Here is a 23,412-nt window from a genome sequence, read left to right as displayed (position 1 = left end):
GATTCGCTTCAAAGTGACCGGCAAATCACCTGGCAATGCATAACTATTCAGTCAGGCATATCTAAAGAACAAGTAGGCCATATTATCAAGCAGTTGAGTTACCGTAAAATCTGTGCATGATGGGTACCATGCAAACTCTGATGGCTCACTGCAAGCTTAAGTTTGAGCCTATTCTGCATCCACTTGCTGATTTGGCTCTGGGTGACTTCCACTTCTTCCCTCATCTCAAACAGGATCTCAAAGGTAATCATTACACCACTGATGATGAGGTGAAGGAAGCTGTGGCCACTGGGATCCGAGAAAGACCACCAGAATCTCTCAGTGACAGAATGCAGAAACTTTTCATTTCACACATTGGAAAAAGTGTGTCAATGTAAACAAGGATTATATTTAAAAATAAATACTACATTTTGTAGCTAAGGTATTGTACTTTTATTAATTTTTTATTTCATTCCAATATCTCTTTTCATTCCCATGCTATGCATATATATGAAAAATTTATCAGCCGAGCCTCGTATTTTAAAATAAATTTGAGTAATTTCAATTAAATGTATTACTTCCCAAATCCAATCATCATGTTGCAATTTTATTAGACAAATTATTATATTTTCATTGCTTTTTTATTAAATGTATTTTCTCAAGCATAAGGAATTTAAAAAATTGTTATTGATTTCTAATATTGATATGTTTTCTATAATTTCCCTGATGTGATTAGCATAATTAAATTTTTATTTATTTTACTTACATGCTTAAAAATATTCCTGAAAATATTTGTTTCAATGTAGCACTTTTTACAGTTTAATTTATGCATACTGTTTTATTAATTGCTGTTTTATAAATATTAGAATTAGACTAGTTATTAATTATTTTTGTTATTTTGGTGATAATTTTAAAATTAGAAAGATTTTCTTGGAAATATTTATATACATTGGTATCATAATTTAAAGGAAATGAAAAAAATTCTGTCTCTTCAGTGTTATGAATCTATTTTAAATAATTAAAGTAAAAATTCTAAACATGGAAAAAATAAAAGCAGTAATTGAAAAAAATTAATTCTTTACATAATCTTACCATGTTATATTTAAAAGTATGCTCTGATAAGCTGCTAACACTGTGTAGTGCAAACAAGACAACAACTTACATTATTACACTGACAAGTATGAATTTCATATTACATATTATAAAAAAACTTAAATTTAATTCTGCCAGTGGCAGAGTAAGGAAGTGGAGAGCATAGTCCTTTTTTTCACTGTCAGCCAGTAAATATTAATTTAATTCTATAAAGAAAAAATGTATCCAGATACATATCAAATGTATTATGATTTTTAAATGTATATTATTCACCTTAATTACTAGATTATTATAGAGTTTGTCATGAAAACTACTTACCAGAATCTTTAAGATGTCTTAAATCCTCCACCAATAGAAAGAAAAAGTAAAATTGTCCAACTATAAACATTGCTATTTTTCAGAAATAAAGAAAAGATTTGAACCAACAGCCAGAATATGTTAATTATATACAAGATTCAGTTAATGTGTTAAATTCACACACCAGCATAATTTATACTTCTATCAAAATTTATTACTTCTAAATATTTCTTACTAAACTTTGAAACTTAATATAGTTAACAATACAATTTAATTAAAATAATCCATACTTTAACAGCATTGTACATTAAATTTTTAAATTTCAATATTTTCTGTTAGAAATTAAAAAAAAATCATAAATAGTTTGAGAAATGAAAAAAAAAGATAATTTATTCTCTTTTGAGCAAGTAAACGTGGAATTAAGACAATTAATACTGAACTACTAGATGTTTAATACTTTTTAGTAAAATCAAAGATATCATGTTTCATATAATTCTATTAAAAGGTTTTGAAATAATCCAGTTAATGGATCAAATCAAATGGATATGTACTCAACATTATATAACAGCTAAAGATCTTTAAGTAATAGTGAAAACAATAAAATTAAAATAAATTATAAAAAATATAAAGTCCTGTTAATAGTAAGTATACTTTACTCACAGTTAGATTAATTTTACATGTAGAAATAAGCAAGGTGTACAAACCCATCTGCTAAACAATACTCGCGTATTGTTTTTTTTACATTCTGTAACATACTGTATCAGACTACTTGCAAATAATTTTGGTAAGAATGCCTGTAGCTTAATACAAGCACGATGAAAGTTGGCAATAATATAAGTTGATCAATATTATACTTATAATAATGCAAAATAACTTCTCATGAGTTAAGTAATACAAATATTTTTTTCTTAACCCTTAAATGATGTACGACAGAATAATATCTGTGATAATAGAAGATTCTTTTAATTAGTTAGCAAATTTTAAATATTATCAACTGTATTACTCTTTTAACAATTTCCTGTAAAGAAATATCTGAAAAAATTACGGTTATAACACTGATTATATAATTTTAAAACAATACCTTTTGAAATATCATATTAAGAATTAACACAATTATAAAAGATTAATACAGAAAAACTAGATGTTACTTGATTTATTGATGTCCCACCAGCTATGAAATACAGTATGGGTGGGATTCTTAACACCAGTCTCCATTTTAATGGCTGTTATTAACACTGTTACATCCATTTGAACCTCTTTCATCAATGCTTGATGAATACTGAGTTATGCTAAATTGCATCATAATCTGTAATAGGTGATTGTAAAGTCACGCAACCCAAACGACAATAATTTTTTTTAGAAAGCATTATTATTAATTTACAAAATAATATTAACATTTACAAAAGTATTACTTACAAGTTTATAAGTGCTGGAAATGTTCACCATGATTTTCAATGCATGCATAAACGTGTTTTCTTACACTGTATGCGACCTTTTTTAGTGTAGCAGCAGTGATGTTTGACATACAGTCCTCAATAATCTGTTTAAGTTCATTCAAGTGAATGTGGGTTGTTTGAGTACACATTATCCTTCAAAAAGCCCTACAAATAAAAATTGGGAGGACTCTGGTCCAATGATCAAGGAGACCATAGACCACAAGAAATAATCCAGTCATTGAAGAAATTGCATACTGCTGTTTGCCATGAGTGCAGTTGTTCTGTGTTGTTGTAGCCAGCAATCACATTCATCAGCATGCATTAAAGTTATAAACTGCAAGATTATTTCTTGATATCGTTCAGCTGTGATGGTCTCTGAAAAAAAGATAGGCCTGATGATTCTCCGACGAGACATCACACCACACCCCAATTTTTTGTAAATGTAATGGCTGTTCATGGAACACATGCCAGTTCTCTGAAGACCATATTCTGTAATTTTGACTGTTAACATATTCGCTAAGATGAAAGCAAGCTTCATCACTGAAGAAAACCTTGTCTAGAAGAGGTATGTCATTTCGAATGAAACATCTAAACCACTGACAATATTGCTGTTTCTCCTTATCTGGTTCTTGGAGCTGATGACAATCCGGTATGGATGCAATTTTAGAACTTTAGTAGTCTTATGAACACTTCCGTAATATGGCCCAATCTGGTTGGAAAATTTTCAAAGAGACATTTTAGGAGAAGGAAGAAGTGTTTCATTTATTGTCTGCAGACTGTCATCAGTTAAAACACTTGGACAACTGGTATGCTTACAGTCATGCACACTACCTGTATCCCAAAAACAATTAAATAAACAACATATACTGGATTTGTTTGGCACATTAGCATCTGGAAAAGCATTTATCTTGACACTTCACGTACGATTTCAATTCGCAATAACTCGTAACAAAAAAAATGTATTGTTCTTGCATAAAAGATATTGCTGCTTGGACTAAACAAACTATTTGGTGGCATGCCCACTGTTGTCCGGATATGAGATCTAGCAGTACTACCATACACTATTCTGTCACACAAAAAATCACCGTAATTAAAATATCTTTACAAATTTAACTGTCATTCCTACAAAGCAGAAAAATTTGGGTTCCACAACTTTACGATCACTCTATATTTCTTTCCATCATCAACTTCATGAGGATTACATAGAAAAAAAAGCTGATGTGGACAACATGACTTCCTTGTATACCTATTAAATTACATATTCTTATTTTTTTTAAATAAAAAGTACATAAAATTTTATTTCATTAAAAATTCTGATATTTTTTCATATTTTTTTTGGTTATTATTGAATTATTCATTGTAAAAATTTTTTTACAATGAGAGGTTAACAATTATTAATAAATCAATATATTTAAATAAAAAAAAAAGTTAAAAAGGGAGAAAAAGAAAAAGGGAGAAAGTCTGTTTCCAACCAATGAGCTTTCCCCCCTAAGATCCAAATATTTCATTAATTAAAATTTTATTTGGTTATAACTCTGGAACCAGTGAAAATAAGTACCACTTATTATATTGTTGAAAACCTCTCAATGAGGGCTTATTACTGCAGTTAAGAAAAAGTCCAAAATCCAATTTTTTTTAAATTTTGGACACTTTTGGTTCAGTTGATTGCAATCAAAAGGAGAGGGGCACAACTAGATGTTACAACAGTAATAAATCCAAAATTTCAACATCCTATGGTTAATTGTTTTTGAGTTATGCGAGATACATACATATGTATCACGCATGTATCAGACATCACGCTGAAACAAGTCAAAATGGATTCAGGGATTGTCAAAATGGATATTTCCATTGAAATCTGGAAACCAAAATTTTTCGTGATCACAATATTTCCTTTATTTTGTAAAGAAAGTAATAATAAGAAAGCGAAAAACAATGGTGCATGTTTAAAAATTAGTAGACTAATGTCCTCAGTGAAAAGAGTGTGCCTAAGACCATCAAGAATAATGAAGAGATTTAGATCGATGATAAATCTCAGGAGAATTGCCAGTTTACCAATTCACAGCTTTGCAATTTGCTAAATAAATTTCTGCTGTAATTCTTCTTTAAGTGATAGCTGAAATAATTACAATGCTTTGATAACTACGAGGAGTTAAAGATTAAAACTTTATGACTAGAATTAAAAAGCTAATTAGAAGCTACAATTCAGCTAAAAACTATTTTAAAAAATAGATAAAAAAGTCCATTTTAAGTTTCATATGACAAAAATGTTGCAACTGCATTGATGTTTTAATAAAATTAAGTAGTAATCAAATAAAATTTGGTACTGTAAAAAAAATGTAGTTTGGTACTGGTGGACCAGTAAATTTAAAGCTTCCTCCTCCAACAAGGACTTTCTAATTACTGATGCAACCTTGCCCTCCCCTTCTTTAATTATAACCCCCCTAAAATTGTCTTCAATCAACTTATTGATAAAAAAAAGCTATATAATAAAAACTAAACACAGTTGTCTCTTGTTCATATGTGACCGAAATTCTACTAATTTTTCACAGAGTCTATTGTTAGTGATTATTGTATTCTACATATTTATTTTTGCAGATTAGTATCAAAGATTTAGGTAATTTACTATTTATCTGTACTACATCAGAATTAACTGTAATAAATTTAAAATGCAACACTTTTAATTTTAAAAAGCTAGCAATAATTTAATAATACAACTGCATGCTTTCACCAAAAAAATGTACTCCAAAACCTCAATAATTATAATTAAAAAAAAAGTCCTAGCTTAAAGCAAATAATATTACAACAATTTTTAAAGATAACCCAATTTCAAGAAATAATGAAAAACATGTTTTGCAACAATATCACACATACACAAACAATAAACCCAATAAACAATAAATTGTAACTAAAAGAATTTCAAGCTACTTTTGTATATTTATATATATATTTTTTCTGTTTAGCCTCTGGAACCACCATAAGGTATTACTTCAGAGAATGATGTCTTGTACAATCTCAGGTCGACCATTCCTGAGATGTGTGGTTAATTGAAACCCAACCACCAAAGAACACCACATCCACAATCTAGTATTCAAATCTGTAATTAAAGTAACTGCCTTTAGGATTTGAATTTTAGAACTCTCAACTTCAAAATCAGCTGATTTACAATGACGAGTTATATATAATTTAAAACAAGAAATGAATATGTTAGTGTTAAATAAAAAAATTAATGAGATAAGGAGGAAAGACAGGTAATTTTATATGCTATAAAGGTTAATAAACAAAAAATTTGTTAATAGAAACACTTATCACGGCTTCCCCAGTCTAACAACAGTAAACCATACAAGCAACAAGTTACCTATAATGAGTTGCAATTCTTCTAGAATTCATCAGTTTCTGATGAATTTAGAAAGGAAAAAGTGACTGAATATGAACAGTAGAACATGAAATCAAATTAAATTCATTAAAATTATTACCATTATAATCTTAGCAAATTTTTTAAACTGTACGGGTTTTTTTAACCTCTGGGACCATTGTTAGGTATTGGCTGTAGAGGATGAGATGAATGACAAGTAGCATGTGAAAATGCCATGCCTGATCGGAATTCGAACCCGGGACCACCGGATAAAAGGCTGAGACGCTACCAGTCACGCCATGGAGGCAGGCAAACTGTAAGGGTTTACTGAAAGTATAAATCACTGTTAATAAAATATTTACAAATGTAAATGTACTATAGATTTCATATAAATAAATAAAAATGTATAACCTGTGATTAGAAAAAAATTTACATCCACTTGTTTCATTTATCTGTATGGAAGTATTATTACAGTTAATAATACCTCTATTATTAGGTATTTACAGGTTTTTCTTTCTTTTAGCTATTTCTTTTATTAAAGGTAAACAGTGTTCTGTTTAGTAAAATTCTGTAAAGTAGAAAGCTTTAACTAATAATGAACCTTCTATGTTTATAAGATTTTAAACTATACAGTCATTAAATACACCCATCTCTTGAACTTTCATGCTCTGCTAACCTCACACTATAATTGAGATTTAACAGTATGAGGAAATAAACAATCTAAATTTCCAACAAGTGCAAAACTCGACTACTGGAGCTTAAGGAAATAAAAAGGATTAATAAGTAAATGATGATAAAGGATCCAATAATAAGAATAAAATGAATTAATTTCATTATGAAATTAAATACCGCATCTAATACACCTAGATACATTTGTGTTTTTACATTTCCTTAGTTATACTTGGGCGTAGGCTTATAGAGTTAAACTAATGCAATATTGTCCTATTAAGATATAAAAATTAAATGATTAACTTAACACATTTTCACAAAATTTAAAAAAAAATATTAAAACAGAATTAAGTAAATTTGATAATCTAATGAATACAATTCCAAAATCGAATAAAAGAGAAAAACAATACATCATAATAAAGAATTAATATTGTTATTTTTCTTATTTAAAATTTATAAATGTTATAAAACTCATTTCATTTCATGCATATGCTGATAAAGTGCATATACCTTATTAAACTGAAATATTTTTTGTGCATCTAGAATATTAACCTGAATTATATCACAGTTTATTCATCAAGAACATAGAGTATTTTAGCAACCTGTATTCATTCATAATAAGACTTATTCAAACAGCATTACACTGTCATACTTTGACCTCACTTCTATTTTTAATACTTACTTAATTATTTAACTTACACATACATATATATATTGTATATATATATATATATATATATATATATATATATATATATATATATGATTAGTATTTGAAATGTATCTATTTCTGTATACATCAGTTTCTCAAGCATGAATCCATTCATAAAATCAGATCTGATTAAAAGGTTAGTGGAATAATTAACTCTAGTAAAATTACTTACTTAAACTCTAGTATGATTACATATTTTCTACTGGATTAACTAATTTTCTTCATTAAAATATTCATTTGTTTATTCTTTTACAAGATATTACTAAAGTATTTAAGTTAAGTGATATAAGTTAATAACTTATTCCCAGGCAAAAATGATGTAATTATTCCCAGGCAATTATTATTATGTTAATTTTTTTGAGATATTTAAATAAACATTTTTAATTATAGAATCTTTTATACATATAATCATCAGCTGAAAGGTTGGTTCAACCAAACGGTGATTGCTATGTAAAGCTTAAACTACCCGCTATCTATGAAATGTCAACACTAGAGAGTTATTCTTAATCCAACAGTTAAGTAGTAGTAATGCTCATTTCCTTTTCCGTCTGAGAAGCATACATTCCTACTGATAATAATCGGTACAAAAACATTGTACATATGGTGGACACTGCAGAATTATTATAGTACCATCACTACTTTCTGATAAAAACAAGTGTATAAGTTTAAATTGTTTTTGAATTGGTCAAGCAACCACCCTTGGGTCACCGTTATTAATTTAATTTTAACTATACACTTTATTAACAAAATCACCCAAGACAAAAGCAACACATTGTTAATTAAATTTCACTTGTTTACGAGAAGTTAGCAAGAGTATGCATGATTCATAAGAGATGGAGTGCATGGCATGGTGGAAAGAATTAGACTAGACTATAATATTGAACATATTATCCAAGTTACATATACCAGTGATGTGTCAAATAATAAATTCAGTTTATGATCATTACAATAATTTTTAAAAACTTAAATGTATTAAACCTTTGCAGTATCATTGAGCTTAATAATCAGGATTAAGTACATGCATATTTTGTGTTTATAAAAATACATTATGTATAACTACAGATCAGACACTGCGTTTACCACAGTAACTAATAGTACTCAGAAACCCATTTTCATCCATACCAGAGAAATAAACAATATATTTAATTTACAAAAATAGTTTTATTTAATATTTACACTATTTAAATAATATACAAAGTTTTACATTAATAAAGGTTTTAGCAATTTTTAATTTCATGATAATGATTCATGAAACACATCAATAATTTCATTTGTGGGTTGTGAATCAACTACAATATTAATACCAATATATAGAAAATTGTTTATCCAAGTAAACCCTGTAATAAAAGTTACATACGATAGTGCAAGTCCGTTGTAGAACCAAGCTTTCCATCCTGTTCTTGTATTTGCATCTATTCTGCTCTCAATTTCTTGACATAGTATTCTGCGATCATGGGATCGCCCGGATCTGAGATCACATATTAATCGCTTTTTACATTCAGCATCACATGCAGGTCTAACAGGAGAATTTTTCCAGTAATGCCTGTAATAACAAAAATGAATAAGCAAATATATATTTAGCTATTTCTTAGTCGGGTTGCACACTAAAGCATCACTGTAACCAAGCATAAATTATAACAAATATTTTTACAAGTAGAAAATGACTATCTGGTAAGAGAGAAAATTAATTGTTCATTACCTCTGAGTAACTCAGGTAGAGGCATGTTGAAAAATTTATTAAGTAAGAATTAAATGTTAATGAAATTTCTCAATTATTATAAATCTTTATTGTAATCACAATTACACAGTCAACATAATTTAAATTTTAGTTGTAAATGCATTTTCATATATCTGTGAACTATTGTAAATTACAGCATTGTTGAATATCACTTTTTAATGGATGTTTTGGGTAATTACTGAGTTAATTTAGAAAAAACTCCCCATACAAAAATTGTTCTGATGTGATATATCTTATTATAAGAAAAATACTTTTTTACTTAAATAATGAACTCAAAATAAAAAAATTGTTTGGTTTAATTCAAGCAATTTACATTTAAGTAAAAATTAAATTACTGTAACAATTGTATTGATAGATATAGCTACTTATCACTTACTTTGTGATGTGGCAGTGGCAACAGATAGCTTAACTCCTACAAACTCACATTCTGAGAGTAAGTTAAAATATTGTTCTCTAAAAACAATGTTAAACTGATAGTATTATAGTTTTTCATTTTATATTGATGTTTGCTTTTATAATTTGTAAGTATATATTTTTAATAATGTATGAAATGTCATGTCAAGGTAAAACCATAAATTTGGTGTTATGAAAAATATTTTTGTGACTGACTGAAAGTAGAAAAGATGAGAAAATAAATTTACATTCACTTATTAAATTAAAATAATAAAAAAAAAAAAAAAAAAAACAGAAACTATATTATTTAATCCTACAATCTTTCACCATTTTTCTATTTTATCTGAGTTATCCTTTTACAATGGATTACAGTTCCTTGTCGTCAAAATCCTGGAATGCAAGTCATTTCAAATTCATGAAGAACAGGAAATCAGTAACTGTACTAAGTCCAGGCTGTAGAGAGGGTGATTAAACTTTCCACTTTAATTTATTTATTAAAATCTCAGACTCATATTCACACACTTATTTCAGTGAAGAAGATAAAGTGCATGAACCAACCAATGAATAAATGTAATTAATAATGAATTGACAAATGCATCAGAAAAATCACAATGAAACAACAAATATTCAATAAATACTTAATACAGATTATGCAGTAAACAAAACAATTTAATAAGAAACATTTTTCCCTGATTCAGCTCAAAGGGTAAAAAGAAGCAATACTGAAATTCTTGAACTTAAATTAAAATGTAAATTTGATGGTTTCTGATCTGAAAAATTTAATAAAGCAGATCCCAGAACTGGAAAGTACTGTAATATCATTTTTAACCAAAAAAAAATTAATATCAATAATGGAAAATATCTAGAAATAAAATCAATTAGTAAAAAATAAATAAATAAAAACATAATTATTATAAACTTACAAATACAGTAACTGTTCAAAATTTTCTTCACTGTTTACATATATTCTGCTTGATTTAATATTTCTTGAATATCTCTGTTAATGTACCAGGATTGTTTCATATAATTTCAATAGTTGTGAATTCTTGAAACTAATTCATCTTTTCTAGTACTTTTTACATATACTAACGATTTCATAAGTAGATATAAATGAAGGCTTTGAGCACAATTTTTGCATCAAAACTGACCCAACTACTATTATTTTACAGGCAAAATTGTGATCTTTCCAAGCATCATTTTCTGATTAATCTTTCTTTAATATAACTAAATTTGATGGGGATTCCCCAATCTTTTACAATAGTCTGATTCTTGGAATTCTCCAAACATAATTTTCATTAATGTATCCTCCTTGGTGTCCAGTGCAGTTGTTGATAATGACGTCAACTGTTAATGATTCTTTAATGAATCTAATTAGGTGGTGAAGATCTTTACCCCCAAAATATTTTGTATAAAGCAACAAAAATACAATAAATTTATTGACGAAACAGTTTATTTTGCAGATTCTGCATCAATGTATTTTATTATAGCATACTATAGCCTGTCGATGAGGTCAGGGAATTCCCAACAGCAGCAGCTGTCAATCATTTGTTCTAAATAAACAATATCCCGCTGATGTAACATTAAATGAAATAATAATTAGTTGTTTTTCTACGTATTGGTTTAGTTATACATATTAATAAAAATTAATTGTCTTTTTTATTCTTATTTTTATAAAATTATAAAAATTAATAATACAGTAGATACAGCATTGACGTTGATCTTAGTTTAATGTAACTACAGTTTTTTACGCATGCACAATAGCAGATTTAATAATATAAATACAATACAATACTTTCTCCATTTGTTAATGGACAAACATCTCAATAGCATTATCCACTAAGAAATGATGGCTTATTTTTTTTTTCAGGTGATACATCTTTACTGTACAACAACTTGATATCATCAAACTTAATACCATCTGTCGTTTCTTTTCTTCCGTTATATACAATTAAACATAATTCTGATTGATTTCACCTAATTGGATTGCGTAAATATTTTACTAAATCTCTTCGGTAAAAATACTCTACCAAAGTCTTCAATTACTGCAATAATCGCAGTTAATTATTTTCTGCCACTAGAATGATGTCAATTAAAGCCCATTTAGCAAAAGAATTACTTAAGCCTGCTAGGCGCAATTATCCAACTAGAAAAACCGTGATGAAGGGATTGGATGATCTATACCAAGAGACTTAGTCGTAATGATTTCTTATTCCAGACTCAAGAAAGGTAATAAATACTTGTGACCGTTATCAATTGTTTTACTGAATTCACATATGCTGTACCATTAAAGAAAAAAACCAGGTATAGAAGTGGCATCCACCTTGTGACCGATGTTTGAAAAATGCAAAATGAAATTTTTCCAAACGGATTGGGGGATACAATTTGCATGTTAAAGCGTTGTTGAAACAATACAACATAACCCACTATTCAACATTTTTGGATAGATAAGTGGCTACAGTCGAACATTTCAACAGAACATTGAAAACAAAGATGTGGACAAAGTTTACAGAACAGGGAAGTTATAAGTCGATCGATATCTGCAAGCATTAGTAGATGAGTATAACAATACTGTGCATTCAGCTACAAAATTTAAAGCGAAAGATGTAAATAGCAAAAATTAATCACAAGTGCTTGTAAACTGTAACAAAAAATACAATAGGAAACCGATTAAAATTTAATTCAAAGTCAGAGATGCGGTTTGCATAAGCAAATATAAACAGACATTTGTAAAGGGTTATATGCCAAATTGGATGGATGAAATATACAAAATACATATGGTACATACTGAATCTCAACCAGTTACATATGAATTGATTGATGGTAGAAATGAAACGATAATGGTCACTTACCAATACAAATTACAAAAAATGAAACGGAGAAATATATATCGAATTGAGAAAATAATCAAAAGTAAAGGCGACAAGACCTATCTAAAATGGTTGGGTTTCAATAAAAGTTACAATTTGTGAATAAATTTAAGTGATGTCGTTGAATGAATATTTTGATGATTTCATTTTTTTATTATCTATGTGTTAATTCCCCACAATGTTGCAATTGATTGGCGTGTTACTGATGTGTTACTTTTACTTGAAAATTTATTACTTGTGTGAAAGAGTTGAGAGAAAATTAATAACAAAAGTATATATATTATATATCATTGTAAATATAAATAGTTTATTGAAAAGTCACTTTTTAACTTTTATATATAGATAGATAGATAATATGACGCTTCATAATAAAAAAATTGCCAGTGAAGAATTAGTGGACCATTATATATATATTCATCATGATGGTTTGGATTTACTTTCCTTCAGAATTTAACTGAATATTCATTCTTTCTATATGAAGAACCATTTAATTTTCAAAAGATGTAGAGCCTGAAATTAATTGTGTCTTTTTATTGTTTGTTGAAGATTTAAATAATTTTTGTAACCGATACATTAAAAAATAAATTTTCACAATAATAATTCTGTATGTATTAATGTAATAGATAAATTTTATAAGTATGATGTGTACAATATACAGATATTTAGAAAACAATTTCATAATGATTTGTCCAAAAGCCCTTAATTTTATTCAGTTGGTATAGTTGATGTAAATTTACCAACTTGTAAAGAATACTATGACCATTCTCCAGATGTAACAACTTATTAACCTGTTAACAACTTATTATTTAACAGTTTAAATACTTCATAATTAGAGACATAATGAAGGAATACAACAAAAAACAAAGTTCCCAATAATGAACGTAAATGCAACACTGGGATGCGGTAATTGTAAGTGGAATAAACACAATTCTTTACTACTAAACACTACAAGATGCATACAGATGTGATAGATGATCAATTTTATGAGACACAAGAAACGAAGTATTTAAAAATGTTAAAAACAGCACCAAAAGTATCATTGGATCATATGTATGGTGTGAAGTATGATAAAAACACAATTACAAGCACATTGAGTAGTACTAAAATTGAATTTTTAGATGATAAATCTATTTGGGTGACACTTGGTATAATGCCATGCCTGGTATTTTAGAGTTGTTCATTTTTTTAAATCCAGACCTAAAAAATGTTCACATGGCAGACACACAAACTTATGGTGAAATGTTATGCCATACTGGTGCACACTTGACAGATGCTAGTACAGTAAAAATAAATAAATCCTTCAAATATAATAATACAGTTAAAAGTTATAAGTTAAAAGTTTCCTCCAAAAAGAACTGATAGATCTGTTTAACCATATAAAACACTGTTGACATCATTTAGCAGCAGTGGACTATTGCACACACAATTAAATTATAATCCAATCTATCAGTATTAGGATGATCTAAACGAATTGGTCGATTGATTGTAAATGCTTGTGGGTGAATATGATGCCAGAAAGACAGCTGTTTCAAATGAAATTATATCAATAATTGGCGATTTGAAAAATGATGAATTTGAATAGAGTATTTGTTTTTGGTTTTTATATTTTATATATACACAATGTCATGTTTTCAATTAGGTGGCAGTAAAAAATGGGAAAAGGGGGCGGGAGGTCCTCCCAGGATCAGTTTTTCAATGACCAATGATGGAAATTATGATATGAAAGATCATAGATTGTGTAATGTATCTGATCCGCATGCATGATGATGGTGATGTGAATTTTTTACAGGCTAAAAATATGTTTAACAATTACACAACTAATCTTAGTAAAAGGTTTGTCAGTTTAGCAAGATTGAATGACTACGATGAGTATATTAGAAAGCACATACAGGCTGAAAAACTGAAGCTGGCTGAAGAAACTATAAAGTTTATGAAAGATGCAATCATATTGCTTAAGACAAAAATTGAAAACCATCTAGATGATGAGATAAATAGCCGCATTACTGAAGATCTCATGAAAGCTACCATCATGATATATATGGAAAATAAAATGCAAGAGATTAAATCAATTATCACAGAAATGGTTCATGAAAACAAAATTAAAAAATAATATTATTCATCAGAAATAATGCTTATATAGTACTAATCAATTTAGATTCATCGAATGAACACAAAAAATATTGCGTTTGTTTTAAAAAAATTGAAAAAAATGTCATTATTTTGAGTATCGGCAATATGCATCTGCCAGTAGAATTGATTAATTATTTCGATGAATCTAATGTAACATACAATAATACTAGATATGAAGCCGATGATGATGTAATTTGTGGTCGATTATGTTCAGAATTTTTAAGTGAATAAAATATTAATGTTTGTTTTATTTTTTCCCTACTAAAGATATGACACGTCTATTATCGATTAATGGTACTAGAACAGTGATTGAAAATACACATTTCCCACCAATCAATCTTTCAGAAGGACAATATAAATTAGGTTAACAATGGTTGATGACGGGCAACAGTATTCCATATGCCGAAGAAAATAAAAACAATAAATTGTGTTTTGCATTTGATGAAGATGTGAAAAAAGATGAAAATAATAAGTATGTGCAAACTAAATAACATTACATAACCATACCGACGCGCAGTTATGAGATTGAAGGTATTGGTGAATATATACAAGCCGAAATTAAAAACTTGTGGCAAATTGTTTCCATTAACGTGAACAACACATTACAGACCAAAATTAAAAGCACAGTTTGAATAGATTTTTCAGATAAAGGTTGCAGTATTGGTAGTTTAATGGATTACGAATCAAGACTACTCAAACCAAATATAACAAATGCATTGGATCAACTGATAAATATCGCCACTGTAAATGTAATACTTGTAAAATGCAATATCATTACGAGTAGTTTCGAAGGTAGTAATCGAGACAATATTTTGTAAGCGTTTCTATTAACTGCTGATCCCAGTGATATGATTGCCAAATAGCCATTAAATATTATATTTCTACCAGTATGTGTGAAAAGAATTAGCAATTTAGAGATAGAACTAACTGATCAAAATGACAATTTATTAAATTTGCGCAGTGAACTAGTCAGTATGTTGTTGGTAATTGAACCTATGTAAAAGAATAAACTACTGCATTTGAGATTTTATTCATATATAGATACAATATGCCTTATATATTTGATAATGATGATTATTTTGTTTTAAAAACATAACAAATTCAGTGAAGAAAGCATTAAAAACTTAAAATCTCCAGGGCTTGAAATTGGTGAACTTAAAATCTATCCTTGGCTAAAAGCAATACATTATTGAGATTGAAAATTAATTTTCTCTTATATAGATTCTATAATGAATCATTTAAGTGTTGAAAAAAATAAATGTCAAGACAAATTGTTAACATATAAAGAATACCATGAACATTATCTGGATGTAAGTAAATACAAACCAGGTGTGACAATTATAATCGCTGTAAATCAACCAGATGTATATGCTGTTCTTGGGAATAGTTTTTTGTAAATTAGTGGGAAACTTGTAAGCGAAAACAGGAAAAAAATCAACATCGGATTTAGTAAATTTTGTGGGTGCATTTCTATTCGATGAAATTACATATCTTATAAATGGGCAAGAAGTAGCCAGCATGGGAAATATAAGCATAACGATTATGAAAAATGCGATTTCAATTATTTTATCTTCCATTTCAATAGATTAATATGCCAGTTGGGTAAAAGATAATAATAAAATTTATATATATAATGATAGTATTTTTAATTTGTGAATACCTTTATCAATGTTGATGGGTTTTGCTGAAGATTATAAAAAAATAATCATAAACATTAGAAAAAAATTAGTGTTGAAATGTAAATGTAAATGTAATTAGTATTGTAAATGTGATACATGTTACAGTTTCAGATCATAAATCTAAATTAGAAATAACAGACATTATATGGAGTATACCGTATTTAAAAGTGGCGCTTGATTATCAATTAGAATTGGTTAAGTTGAGAGATAAAAATAAAGATGTATGGATTTAGTAATTGGAAAATTCACAAATATCCAGCTATTCCTCAGACAAATTCTATAACATGGAATGTAAAAATATCATCGCAGTTAGACAAACTGTGTTATGTTATTGTTGGTTTTCAAACCGATAGGAAAGATAACAATGTTAAAGATATGTTGAAATTTGATTCTTGTAAAGTGAAAAATAAAAAGCGGTATTTATCACTGTTGATAAATTCAACCCCGCATCCAAATCTATTTTACAGGGAGACAGATATTGATGTTTAAAATGTACACAGATTTTCAAAAATCATATAAAAATGCCAAGTTGCCATACAAATTTTCAGATTACAAAAACAATTATCCATTATTTGTGATTGATTGTTCTCAGCAAGATGAATCTATAAAGATAGGCGTTACTGATTTGAAAATTAAAATTGAAACCAAAAAGAATTTCAAACCCAACACAACAGCATATTGCTTATTAATATATGAGAATACAGTTGTTTATTCCCCATTAACTGGTAAAGTGATAAAACAAGAATAGATTTTTTGGTGGTGGATCAAAGGTCAAATGTAGTAATATTATCTTAAATTTAATTCGTATCATTTTATAAAAAAAAAAATAAGATATGATTAAATTATATATGATTGATGAGACCTTGCCGTTGGTGAGGGGGCTTGAGTGCTCAGGGATACAGAGTAGCTGGACCGAAGGTGCAACCATATCGGAGAGGTATCTGTTGAGAGCCAGACTAAGGAATGATTCCCGAAAGAGGGCAGCAGCTCTTTCAGTAGTTGGTAGGGGCGTGAGTCAGGACGACTTAAACGGCCGTATCAACATCACTCAGTCCTCTGAGTACTGCGCAGCTGAAAGCAATGGAAAACTACAGCTGCTTTTTTTCCAAGAAAATATGGCTCTCTGCATTTTTACATAGCAATAATGGAGGCGCCTTCCTTGGTAAAATATTCCGGAGGTAAAATAGTCCCCCGTTCGGATCTCCGGGTGGGGACTACTAAGGAAGGGGTCACCAGAAAATTAAAAAATAACATTCTACGAGTCGGAGCGTGGAATGTTAGAAGCTTAAAAAAGGTTGGTAGGCTAGAAAATTTAAAAAGGGAAATGGGTAGGACAAATGTGGATATAGTGGGAATTAGTGAGGTTCGGTGGGAAGAGGAAGGCGACTTTTGGTCAGGTGATTTAGAGTAATTAACTCAGCGTCAAATAGTGGGCAGACAGGAGTAGGTTTCGTGATGAACAAGTAGATAGGGAGGTATTTCAAAACCTAGGTAGAAGTGGAGTATTTCAAAACGCATAGCGATAGAATCATTGTAATAAGGATAAAATCAAAACCTAAACCGACAATGATTGTTAACGTCTATATGCCTACAAGCGCCCATGATGATGATGAGGTAGAGTGTGTATACGAAGAGATTGATGAAGCAATTAAACACGTAAAAGGAGATGAAAATTTAATAATAGTTGGAGATTGGAATGCAAGCATTGGAAAAGGCAAGGAAGGAAATATGGTGGGTGAATACGAGCTGGGCAAAAGGAATGAAAGAGGGGACCGACTTATAGAGTTTTGCACGAAGTATAATTTAGTAATTGCCAACACCCAATTTAAAAATCATAATAGAAGAATATACACTTGGAAAAAGCCAGGCGATACTGCAAGGTATCAGATAGATTATATCATGGTTAAGCAAAGATTTAGAAATCAACTCGTTGACTGCAAAACTTACCCTGGAGCAGACATTGATAGCGACCATAATTTGGTGATAATGAAATGTAGATTGGGGTTTAAAAACCTGAAGAAAAGGTGTCAGATGAATCGGTGGAATTTAGAGAAGCTTGAGGAAGAGGAGGTAAAGAAGATTTTTGAGGAGGACATCGCAAGAGGTCTGAGTAAAAAAGATAAGGTAGAAAATGTAGAAGAAGAATGGGAGAATGTTAAAAAGGAAATTCTTAAATCAGCAGAAGCAAACTTAGGCGGAATAAAGAGAACTGGTAGAAAACCTTGGGTTTCAGACGATATATTGCAGCTGATGGATGAACGTAGAAAATATAAGAATGCTAGTGATGAAGGAAGTAAAAGGAACTATCGGCAATTAAGAAATGCTATAAACAGGAAGTGCAAACTGGCGAATGGGTGGAATATTTTGAAGAGTTATACGGAGGAAATGAATTAGAAAATGGTGTTATAGAGGAAGAAGAGGAAGTTGAGGAGGATGAAATGGGAGAAACAATACTGAGATCTGAATCTAAGAGAGCATTAAAAGATTTAAATGGCAGAAAGGCTCCTGGAATAGACGGAATACCTGTAGAATTACTGCGCAGTGCAGGTGAGGAAGCGATTGATAGATTATACAAACTGGTGTGTAATATTTATGAAAATGGGGAATTTCCATCAGACTTCAGAAAAGTGTTATAGTTATGATACCAAAGAAAGCAGGGGCAGATAAATGTGAAGAATACAGAACAATTAGTTTAACTAGTCATGCATCAAAAATCTTAACTAGAATTTTATACAGAAGAATTGAGAGGAGAGTGGAAGAAGTGTTAGGAGAAGACCAATTTGGTTTCAGGAAAAGTATAGGGACAAGGGAAGCAATTTTAGGCCTCAGATTAATAGTAGAAGGAAGATTAAAGAAAAACAAACCAACATACTTGGCGTTTATAGACCTAGAAAAGGCTTTCGATAACGTAGACTGGAATAAAATGTTCAGCATTTAAAAAAAATTAGGGTTGAAATACAGAGATAGAAGAACAATTGCTAATATGTACAGGAACCAAACAGCAACAATAACAATTGAAGAACATAAGAAAGAAGCCCTAATAAGAAAGGGAGTCCGACAAGGATGTTCCCTATCTCCGTTACTTTTTAATCTTTACATGGAACTAGCAGTTAATGATGTTAAAGAACAATTTAGATTCGGAGTAACAGTACAAGGTGAAAAGATAAAGATGCTACGATTTGCTGATGATATAGTAATTCTAGCCGAGAGTAAAAAGGATTTAGAAGAAACAATGAACGGCATAGATGAAGTCCTACGCAAGAACTATCGCATGAAAATAAACAAGAATAAAACAAAAGTAATGAAATGTAGTAGAAATAACAAAGATGGACCACTAAATGTGAAAATAGGAGGAGAAAAGATTATGGAGGTAGAAGAATTTTGTTACTTGGGAAGTAAAATTACTGAAGATGGACGAAGCAGGAGCGATATAAAATGCCGAATAGCACAAGCTAAACGAGCCTTCAGTAAGAAATATAATTTGTTTACATCAAAAATTAATTTAAATGTCAGGAAAAGATTTTTGAAAGTGTATGTTTGCAGTGTCGCTTTATATGGAAGTGAAACTTGGACAATCGGAGTATCTGAGAAGAAAAGATTAGAAGCTTTTGAAATGTGGTGCTATAGGAGAATGTTAAAAATCAGATGGGTGGATAAAGTGACAAATGAAGAGGTATTGCGGCAAATAGATGAAGAAAGAAGCATTTGGAAAAATATAGTTAAAAGAAGAGACAGACTTATAGGCCACATACTAAGGCATCCTGGAATAGTCGCTTTAATATTGGAAGGACAGGTAGAAGGGAAAAATTGTGTAGGCAGGCCACGTTTGGAGTATGTAAAACAAATTTTTGGGGATATAGGATGTAGAGGGTATACTGAAATGAAACGACTAGCACTAGATAGGGAATCTTGGAGAGCTGCATCAAACCAGTCAAATGACTGAAGACAAAAAAAAAAAAGTTTTTTTTTAATAGTAAACAAGTACATATACAAAAAACTAATTATTATTCCATTTAATGTTATATCAACAATATTGTTTGTTTAGAATGAATCATTAACAGCTGACATCATCAACAACTGCACTGGACACCAAAGAGGATACATTAAAGAAAAAATGCTTGGGAAATTCCAAGAATCAGACTAATGTAAAAGACTGGGGAATAACCATTAAATTTATATATATATATATATTAAAGAATGATTAATGAGAAAATGATGTTTGGAAAGACTGAAATTTTACCTGTAAAATACTAGTAGTTGGGTTTGGTTTGATGCAAAAATTTGCGCTCAAAGCCTTCATTTATATCTATTTTCATAAGACCCTACAGTTTGGTCAAATCACACATGGATCATCAATAGTCAATGCATAGTTCAAGTATGATTGATAGTAAACAAACATAATATTCATGGATAAAAATGATGTCGGAATTCAACAAATCACAACATTTATTTTGAATGGCCCTTTAAGAATATTTTTAATGTTTGTAATAAACTTTCAAAATTAAATGTGAGCCACATTCCACGAAATCAATCAATCAGACTCCTTAAAAAACAACTCCCATAATTTTTCCAGTAGAAAAGATTTGTCGACAGTTTTTTAGTTTTATAACAAATGAGTATGACCTCACTCCATGGCTGATTTTTTTTTGTCTCTATCTTTAAATATAATATCCAAGTATCATCATCAATAACAATTTTATCAAAATAATCATCACTCAAAAAAAGTATAACACTAAAGAAACATTAATGCTGAATTAATTGATTGTGTCTTGTGTGGAAAGAAGTTGAAGAACCATTTGAAGCAAAAATTATATCAGTCTACAGTTACTGTAATCACTTCCTGAAGAACTGAGAACAAAATTCAAAATAGAAAAAAAAGAATAAGTAAATAAAAAATAAAAATACTTCAATATACATGGAGGCCTAATTATAAAATGAGATTCATCTTGTTTAAACAATAATGATGAAACCCTTTCCTATAAATTATTGGACCTTCTTTCTGTTGTTGTTAATCCTAGGATTAATTTGCATAAACCATACATAAATAAACCATGCATAAATCCATACATAATGAAGATATCCATAATGAACTATATTTGTATATACACTTTTATTAAATTATAAACTCAAATTATAGGAAATAAAACAAAGCAATACTTACTTATAATACTGTTCAAAGAGCGATTCATTTTCAGCAAGCTGGTTAAGAAAATTGTCCCACTCTTGAGGTAGTAAATTTGGCATTTGGTAAGCAGCTCTAGTAGTATACAATTTATACCATATAGGATAGTTATACAGGTTGGCTTCTTTTAAATTCATTACCCATGTTTCATGGTCTATCACAGCCTAAAATAAAGTTAACATTTTTAATTATTTAAAACTATAAACTTTTTAAATGTCAAACTGAACATCTTATACATAACAAATTTTTAATATCTTCAAAACATTTGTCAGTTTTTGAGAAGAAAAACATGGAAAAATTGTAATTTAAATAAAGAAAGCAGAATTCAACAATGTAATGTAATGTAATTGAACAATTACATTAATATTGTGTGTTGTGTATGAGTGTGTCCGCATGTGTGTGTTACCTGAGCTTCTGAAACCCCATCATTCTTTTATGATAAGTATTAGATATGTTTAATATATGTATATATATTAAACAAATATACAAGCTTGCAATGAAATAAGCTGAAAGCATCTTACTTCTCACTGTTACAAAAAATTAACTCTGGGCAAATTAATGGAAGAATACCTAGTAATACTTATCATAAAAGAATGGTGGGGTTTCAAAAGCTCAGCTAATGCATTAAGGACATTTTGAGAAATTGCCTGGAAAGCCAACAGTATCTGAAAAAAGTCTTGATTAGATTAGACAATCACTAGTCCTAACAAATCCTTTGATTGTTGAAGCCTTTTGTTACAAGCCTTTGAAAAACAACCATTCATAAAGTTGTAGGTAAAATATTGCACTTGCATTCTTACAAAATTCTGCTAATACAAGAAATGAAACCAACTGATACAGAAACATGTTTAGAGTTTTCTGATGAAATTTTAGATAAATTAGTGAAAATGATAAATTTTTATGGCTGAAGCTACTTTTCACTTTAATGTATGGGTTAATAGACACAATTCCTAAATATGTAAATCTGAAAACAAACATGTAATTTTTTAGAAATCAAATGACACAAATGAAGTTAATGTTTGATGTGGTTTAATGAAAAGTTATGGAATTGGACCAATTTCTTTCCTGAAAAGGCTATTATTGAAATGTTTATCAAATGTTAAATGAATACTGATTTCCTCAACTGGATAAGCTCAAAAGTGCACATAAAATGTATTTCTAGCAAGATGGTGCATCCTCACACCAATGCAATGAATACATTCAAAGCCAAACTTTGAATGAAAAATTTGCAGATAGATGGATAGGCTGAGAAGGCCTTATATCCTGACTTTCATGAAATCTGAACCTAATCCTTGTGATTTTTCTTATGTGGTACATTAAAAATATTGTTTACTCACAAAAACCGTGACCTAAACCATTTAAAGGAAAGAATTAAGGAAGCAATAATTACAACCATAAAAGATATATAATAACATGTTTGGGAAGAAAGTGAATCAATTGGATATTTGTTGAATGAACAGCATTCGAACTGAAATTATTAATTAAATAACAAAACCATTTGAAATGGAGAATTTGACAAATAAAACAATATAACTGTAGATATTTTTGTTTTTATTCAATTCATGTTATAACTCCTACCATTCTTTTAAGATGACTGTAACAGACGCACAAAATAAATTCTCTTCCTTCTCACTATATATGAAAGAAACCATAACAGTAACAGCTAAGGAAATAATAGGGCTAACAAAGTTAGAACCAAGGAAACCATGGATGACCAAAGAAATACTGGACCTCATTGAAGAGCGAAACAAGTTAAGAGTAAAAGACTTGAAGAAGTACAAAAGGATAGACAACATGATTACACAAAAATGCAGACTGGAAAAAGAAAGGTGGATGCAAGACAGAAATGAGGAGATTCAGAAAGACCTAGAAAGAGGAAAACTGAC

General features: G+C 29.4%; 1 protein-coding gene across 7 annotated transcripts in view; it reads right to left on the bottom strand.

Annotated features, from left to right (window-relative positions):
- The window catches only part of LOC142333132 (sphingomyelin phosphodiesterase), a 217,670-nt gene that overhangs the window by 11,223 nt on the left and 183,035 nt on the right, over positions 1 to 23,412 (bottom strand). For 3 of the 7 annotated variants that reach the window (XM_075380071.1, XM_075380078.1, XM_075380063.1), the window contains 3 exons: positions 21,506 to 21,690; positions 8,895 to 9,080; positions 6,278 to 6,483 (listed from right to left, as the gene is read on the bottom strand). In XM_075380071.1, coding sequence (XP_075236186.1) covers positions 6,300 to 6,483; positions 8,895 to 9,080; positions 21,506 to 21,690 — 555 coding nt within the window. In that variant the 3' untranslated portion in view covers positions 6,278 to 6,299. Of the gene's footprint in view, positions 1 to 1,389; positions 1,450 to 5,870; positions 5,899 to 6,277; positions 6,484 to 8,678; positions 9,081 to 21,505; positions 21,691 to 23,412 lie in introns of those variants that run through there. The other 4 variants (XM_075380101.1, XM_075380107.1, XM_075380093.1 and 1 more) reach the window with 4 other exon arrangements.

Source organism: Lycorma delicatula, chromosome 1, assembly GCF_047948215.1.
Source record: "Lycorma delicatula isolate Av1 chromosome 1, ASM4794821v1, whole genome shotgun sequence".
Classification (NCBI taxonomy): Eukaryota; Metazoa; Arthropoda; class Insecta; order Hemiptera; family Fulgoridae; genus Lycorma; species Lycorma delicatula.
Note: the sequence above shows the minus strand (reverse complement) of the source record. Positions and strands in the feature narration are given on the sequence as shown.